The sequence below is a fragment of the Trichechus manatus genome, unplaced genomic scaffold (genome assembly GCF_000243295.1).
Source record: "Trichechus manatus latirostris isolate Lorelei unplaced genomic scaffold, TriManLat1.0 scaffold00020, whole genome shotgun sequence".
Taxonomy (NCBI): Eukaryota; Metazoa; Chordata; class Mammalia; order Sirenia; family Trichechidae; genus Trichechus; species Trichechus manatus.
This window is the reverse complement of record NW_004443956.1, coordinates 19,453,339-19,460,876: the sequence shown is the minus strand read 5'-3', so window position 1 is coordinate 19,460,876 and position 7,538 is coordinate 19,453,339. Positions and strand designations below refer to the sequence as shown.

Sequence of the window (7,538 nt, the reverse complement as noted above, 5' to 3'; positions counted from 1 at the left end):
GCCCGAGGCTGCAGGCGCGCAACCCGAAGGGGCACAGGCGGCCGAGAGACGCGCCCGAGGCTGCAGGTGCGCAACCCGAAGGGGCACAGGCGGCCGAGGCTGCAGGTGCGCAACCCGAAGGGACACAGGCGGCCGAGAGACGCGCCCGAGGCTGCAGGTGCACAACCCAAAGGGGCCAGAGCAGTGCCTAACAACAGAAGACAGCCTACACATTTTTCCTGTATCATTTAATTATTTATTCAGAGCCCAGAGACAATCTATGCATCAAAAGGGAGAGTATCTATCCTTCTGCAAAGGGAGAGTATCTATCCCTCAAAAATCTTTTCTAAAATTATGTGTCCATTAGTTAATAATATCTGGGTAGTGCAACCAGTTTGCGATGAGCTGGTAACCTAAAAGGCTGGCAGTTCGAACACACCCAGTGGCATCACAGAAGAAAGGCCTGACGATCTGCTGCCATAAAGATTCTAGCCAAGAAAACCCCACAGAGCAATTCTACTCTGTAACAACATGAGTCGGAACTGGCAACAGGTTTGGTTTGACTGGTATCACTATAGAAAGATCTAGACATAAGAAAGTTAGATACTGAAGGAAGTAATATTAATACAGTTTTTAAGGCACAAAAGGGATAAGTTATTAATATCTGCAGTTAAGAAATTTCTTTTTTAAAGATGCATTCAGTTCAGAAAAAAGTATGCTTTTTAAAAAATATTTTTAAAAATCGATGTTTATTAAGATACACGTGTTTATGTTTTATTATTGTGGTATAATATATATAATGAAACATTTGTCACCATAACCATTTTCAAGCACGCAATTCACTGACATAAATTACATTCATCATGTTATGCAATCATCACCACCATCTGTTTCCAAATTTTTTCATCACCCTTAACAAAAACCTGGAAACCCTGGTGGCATAATGGATAAGAGCTACAGCTGCTAACCAAAAGGTCAGCAGTTCAAATCCACCAGGCGCTCCTTGGAAACCCTGTGCTGCAGTTCTACTCTGTCCTGTAGGGTCGCTATGAGTCGGAAGTGACTTCGACGGCAATGAATTTGGTTTTTTTGGTAACAGAAACTCTGTGCTCCTTCATCAAAACCTTCCCATTTCTCCCTTCCACCTGCTCCTGGTAACATTAATAAACTTTGGTCTCTGTGCGCTACTACATACGTTATATCAAATTAAATCAGAACTGGAAAAAAAATTCCAATTCACAAATAATGCCCCTAAAATTCTGTAAGTTAATGGTATCCAAGGAAGGTGACATTAAAACATGGTTTGATACTTACATGCCTTAGACCCTGGCGCTGGGGACACTGCATTCTACTGTTATTTGGTTGAGGTTGAGTAGTCTGCATGTGAGGCCTAAACTGTGGCTGAGACATGGGCATCAGAGGTGGAGGAGGAACGGAAAGGTGGTGGTGATGCTGATGCTGCTGGGGTTGATGTGGAGGCTGGTGCTGCGGCTGATGCTGCGGCTGGTGAGGAGGCTGATGCTGGGGAGGAGGTTGATGTGGCGGCTGATGTGGTGGTTGGTGTTGGGGCTGAAGTGGGGGCTGGTGCTGGGGTTGGTGCTGATGATGCTGTGGCTGATGCTGGGGCTGCTGCTGCTGATGCTGAGGTTGCTGCTGTTGAGGCTGAGGCTGAGGCTGATGTGGAGGTGGCAATGGAGGATGCAATGGCCCCTTCAGGTTCAAAAGAAAGAGTAACAACAGTTTATAAATGTATATACCAGTCATATTCCAATTCAACCATTTTCTTGAAAACCTCGATACAGAAAAGAAACTTTAAATGGTACTAAAACTTCATGTTAGTTTGTTGATGAAGATAATACTATCTTAAATACAGTAATAAGCGAAAAAAAAAAAAAAAAACTATCTTGTATTTTGTATTTGTCCTAAATCCTTTCAACCCAGTAATTCTAGGTATTTATCCTAGGGAAATAACTAAAGATGCCAGCAAACACTTGGCCTCAAGGATATTATCTGTAGTACTGTTTATAATACCAAAATATTCAAACCAAATACATGTGCAAACACAGACAGCCATAAAATGTAATCTTGTGCAGCATTTTAAAATGATGTGGGGAAGACAATTTCATCAGCATGAAAAGATATTAATGATATATAATTGGAAAGAAAAAAAAGTATGGGGTGAGAATGTATGCATTAAAAAAAAGACTAAAAAAATTTGCATTCAAATGTGAGTGGTGATTGTTTCTAGGTGATCGGATTATTTAATTTTTTTTATACTAATCTATATTCTAATACTTCTGCAGTGAAGATGAACTGTATTTATTTTTAAAGGAAAAATTAAAAACTCTTTTATCCTACTTTAACAGCCTAAACAATAATCATTTTCTGTTTTTAGTTTAGACATATATTCCATGTGTTTCTAAATAGTTGACGCAAGCATATAACCGCTATCTATTTTAACAGTAAATGCAAAATAAAACAAGAAACACACTGGGTAAGAAAGATGTCATAAATACTCAAGTCAATCTATGAAACATAATTCCATCAGCAGAGGGCACTCAAGTCTTTCAAATCATGAATAAACAGTAACATTTTTTTTTCTCCACACAAAGAATTTTCTCACTATACAATTTAAGAACGTAATTTAACAAAGTACTCTATTTCCATTGGCATAAACCTTTTAAGAAATATTGCAACGATGAGCAAATGTATCATGAAAAAATATTGATTTTATTACCAGTACATCCTTTAAAAAATCTTAGTACTAACATTTTTCATCTCCTAAAAAATGGCACTTTTTCCACATCTCCTACTATTACGTAGATAAACACTAACGTCAAGAATGCTGTCTTTAATAAACAGCACATTCCAGATAAATACTCTTACTCTTTAAATAATCTCTACAGACAACCAGGCTAGATAAAAACGTGAAACTTCACTTTTATGAAGCACAAAGATTCAAAGCTACATGTACACTTTTTTTCCTTTTTAAGTTTTACCCATGATGCATACCTGCAGATTAGGCTGCCCGTGTGTTGGTAGAAATGGCTGTCCTGGGCCAGGCAAGAACGGCTGTCTAGGAGGAATAAAAGGCCGTGTATTTGCTGATCCCGGCTGGCTGAAGTGAAGAATTCCCACGGGGCCTGGAGGCTGAAGGCTTGGTCTTACGGGCCTTTCTCTGGGGAACCCTGGTTGCTGTCCCTGCTGACTGAATGCTGGTCCAGGCTGAGTGAATGGTAAAGGACTCTGAGTAGGAACAGGATGACTACTGTTAAGAAGTGTGGGTGGAGGTGGTGGCGGAGGGGGGCTTCGCTGCTCCAGAAAAAGATGACTTGGAAACCTTGGTTCACCTGAAACTAAACGGTGGTACAAGCAACATTACCTTCTGGTTATAAAGCACATGCATTTCTTAGAAAAGCAGTTTTATGTCTTGCCTTGATATGGCCCAAAGTTACAGGGTATGAATGTCTGAAAACAAATTAGAATTCTAGGTTTTTCCTCTTATTTCTAGACTGCCACATTAGTTATCTTCTATAAACGTTTTCCTCCTTTGTATGAGATTTTCACATTTCAGATACCAAAACATCCAATTTTGGCATTTGAAAATGACAGACAGAACAGCTATGGTATAAAAATGAACATTCTTAGCAAAATCCCCTATTGGGAGTTAAATTCAGTTCAAATAAGTGTGTTTTGTTATGTTTCTTTGCAACGTTCTTTATCTACCTCCTATGAAGAAAGGGTCTCGGTCTTGAGGAGGGGGTGGGGCTCTCCATTGGTCCTGAATAGGAAGTCGTGGGGGCTGGCTAAAATTATTGGGAACAGGCCCCGGCGCATGCTGTGGAAATTCTGGAGGGCCCTAAAGAAGAAAAAGAAAACAGGGTGAAAAGGCAGAAAGACAATCCATAATTTTTGGAAATACATACACGGTTCTAAGTTTTTCTCTGAAAATATCAAATATCAAGTAGCTTATTTCCTATATTCCATATAAGCTGGTAATCAAAATACAGATTCTGCCATAATGAAACAGTCAAAAATCAAAATGCAGTACCTAGAAATTAATTCAACGTTTTAATATTACTACAGTAGGAAAGAATATTATTTTTAAGCTTACTGAAATCCATGCAATTACTGACATTCTTCCCCATTAATCTGGAAGACTAAATGTCTACTTTAGACGTTCCTGACATTTATCTTCTCAAACAATGCTATTCTTTGCCACCTCTTTAACACAACCATAAGCTATGGCAATGAAGCTGCTTTACTTCAGAAGAAAAAGAAATTCAATTTGTACCATAACCAAAATTAACAAGCTCTGATGAAACAAGAAAATATGAAATGTTTACAAAAGAAATATTATAGATTCCTTTAGATAAAAAATTTTAGACAAATATTTTTCAATAACTACATGTTACTAGTAGAACTCTACAGAGAAAAACTAAAATTACTTCATTTTTCAATTGGCTTCTCAAATATTCACGGAGATTTTCCAAGCCACCTACATTTACATTAAAAAAATTGCATCTTTAAAAAAGCTTCAGTTTTCACTAGTTTGAAAATAAGTAATTCATTAATTTTTACACAGCATCAAAATAATTTTCATTTAGCAACACCTCATTCTCTGAAACTAAGCCAGTATTTCTCAACATTTAAAGTTATGCTCCTTTCTCATAAACTTAAAACTCTAGTGCCTTTTCTATAATTTTATTACTAATACAATTAGCTTTTCCTTCTAAATGTGGCATTATTTTATAATAGTGAAGAAGCTCTTTTAAACTACACTTGCCTTCCTCCTCCCTTTAAAATCTGCCCTGCCCATGCAGAGACCCACGGCTGAAGTGAGGCGCTGAGAGGACAATGCAAAGTGAACACCCGTGTAACCAAGGGTTAACAACCACTCCAAGCAAAGAGGAGATGGTAAGGGGGCAGGGAAACTAGAAAGGAAACAACCAGAATGCAATTAAAGAGAATGGTGACACACTGTGAAAATGTAACTAGTGTCATTGAACAATTCATGTAAAATCGTCAAATGGGAATCTAATTTGCTGTGTAAACTTTCACTGAAAACATAGTATTAAAGGGAAAAAAAGAACATTAGTACACATGCCAAAACCCATAAGACTGCAGGTTATATAATGATAAATTATGTTTAAAACACAAATATTACACTTAATAAAAACACAGATATTTACTGAAATATATGGAAGAGAAAAACCCAAAGGTTAAGTTCTTATAACTTTTGCCTATCATTTTGGGTGAAATCAAAGAAATCTTCACCTTATCAACATTTGATATTTGGAAGTATCACTTCTTACTCTAGATAAATGTATCAATAAAGATATAAACAAAGCAATAAACATTAGTACTTTAGGAAAGGAAGACTTATAAATGAGAATACCTATTGCATACACTCATACTTAATTAGAAAGGTTTTTTTACTCCTAATAAATGTACACATTTCATCATGTTAATTTGAGACTTTAGTTGTATGATGCTTTGATAGAGATATTCCTTAATATTTAAGATTTTTACTTTGATCATAATGTGGCAGAAAAATTATTTCTAATGGTACAGGCTATTATACATTGTTACTTATTAAGTCTGTATTAATAGGTTCAATGGGCTTGCCAACTTTGTTCCAATGCCAAATTTTTGTTTTAAAACATTCTTGTTTTTTGTTTGCAATTAATGAAATACATGTGGGTGGGTAGATAGGTGTGTGGGTGTGTTTGTGCCTCTCTCCCCCAAAATAATATTTTTCCAGGTAACTTGAATATTCTATTTATAACATTAGTATTCCATCTTTAGTTTTACGTATCAACTTTATTCTGACATATATAAAGATTTCACAACAGGATTTAAAATAATCTTCAATACTTTCTGGATGATAATAAATTAGCAAAAAGATTCTGCCATTATTTCAAAAAAATGTGTAAATGACATTTCTTGGAGTAATACAGAAAATAAAAAATTCCCTGCTTTTTGGTTTGCAGAGAGATTTGACAAGTCACACTGCCTCCAATACATTCAATTTGACTACACAAATTAGCAGGAGCTGACCCTAAGTAAAAATCATTTTTCAATTAAAAGTTTATTTCATTAAACTGTTTTTTACGTATACTTGACTTACTTCTTTCGGGGGAGGAGTACACAAAGGAAAAATTTCAAGCAGAAAAACAGAGAAGGAATCAATTAGATTTATTAAATTAATTTACACTGAAAAATGCAAAACCCATATATCAAAACTACGTTACTGAGACACCGAAAAGGGACAATACCACAATCTAAAACAAGCTAACAGTTGTACAATGGAAAAGAAATTGCTGAAATTTAAAATCTTTTAAAAATGAAAAATACGTATAGTCATGAATAGCTTTATTAGTAGGAAAACTAATATTAACATCTATCGGAAAACACATGAAAAAAAACTCCAACCTTTAAAGTGTAATAATAAATAAGAACTCTCTTCAAATATTTAAGTAGTGGTCATTGACAAGAAGGTTTGTTTTGGTTTGCATCAAGTGACTAAAACAGACTGCTAAACATGAGTTTGGTGGGGGCAGATTTCAATTCAGTAATGCAAGGAAGGTATTTATAAAACTCAGATTCTAACTTTCAACAATGGTACCCTTGAGAAGTTATATAAAGTGCTTCAAGTACACAAAGGATTCGATCAGAAGGATTACCATTGGCCAAGGATGATCTAAAAGTGAACTCGACTAGTTAACCTTTAGAATCCATGGCACCTTTGAAATTTTTGGTCTATGTTTTTAGGATTATGGAAAAAGTTAAAAGATCAATAAACAGGGCTAGAGCTAGGGCTATTTGCAATGTGATTTAATGGTATGTCTGCCATGCTGGGTTGGATGGCCTCAGGACTGGGTCAAGTAGACAGAGACTAGGAGAATAACCTGGATGAGATTCACATCTCTGTAGTCTGGTAGTAGGTAAGTACCCAGAAACAGGTTACTTAACTGAATTAAAAGTCCAGTTTCTTGCTTCTCTGGCTGGACCTAGTGCCTAGTGGAACCCAGATCAGGAGACTTGACAACAAATAGACCCCAGTGTGGAGTCTGGGTAAGGGAGTTTTGAACCAAGGGAAAGGTCCTAAGCAGCAAAACAGAAAGGCACCAGCAATAAGAACAGGAAATAATTATTTCTAATTATCAAAGATCTTTCAAGCCTTTTTGTATCTGACCTGACATTCCTGACCACTCCCTACCACACAGTGACTACCTACTGTAGTGAATCTCATAATTTAAATAAATAACATTGGTGAATCTAACATAAGCCAGTCAAGAATCAATGCTTTATAAGAATCTACTTCAGAGTAAGAACAAACGGGGACGAGAAGGATCCAAGGTCCACTGGCAGAGATAAAGAACCAGAGGGTCAAGGAATTCTTGATTAGACAACAGTAACTTTTGTTTTCTAATTTTTTCCCATATAAAAAATTATACATACACAGTTATGTGACCCTAATTGCTCTCCCCATACTGTGACAGCACACTCCTCCTTTCCACCCCTGATTCCCCATGTCCATTCAACCAGCTCCTAAC

The 7,538-nt window shown here is 36.6% G+C and overlaps 1 protein-coding gene across 1 annotated transcript in view; it reads right to left on the bottom strand.

The window, feature by feature from the left end:
• RBM33 (RNA binding motif protein 33) overlaps positions 1 to 7,538 on the bottom strand; it is a 185,773-nt gene that overhangs the window by 53,107 nt on the left and 125,128 nt on the right. The window contains exons 10-12 of the mRNA XM_023727977.1: positions 3,706 to 3,838; positions 2,992 to 3,335; positions 1,294 to 1,689 (exon numbers count right to left, since the gene is read on the bottom strand). Of these exons, the coding sequence (XP_023583745.1) occupies positions 1,294 to 1,689; positions 2,992 to 3,335; positions 3,706 to 3,838 (873 nt within the window). The remainder of the gene's footprint in view (positions 1 to 1,293; positions 1,690 to 2,991; positions 3,336 to 3,705; positions 3,839 to 7,538) is intronic.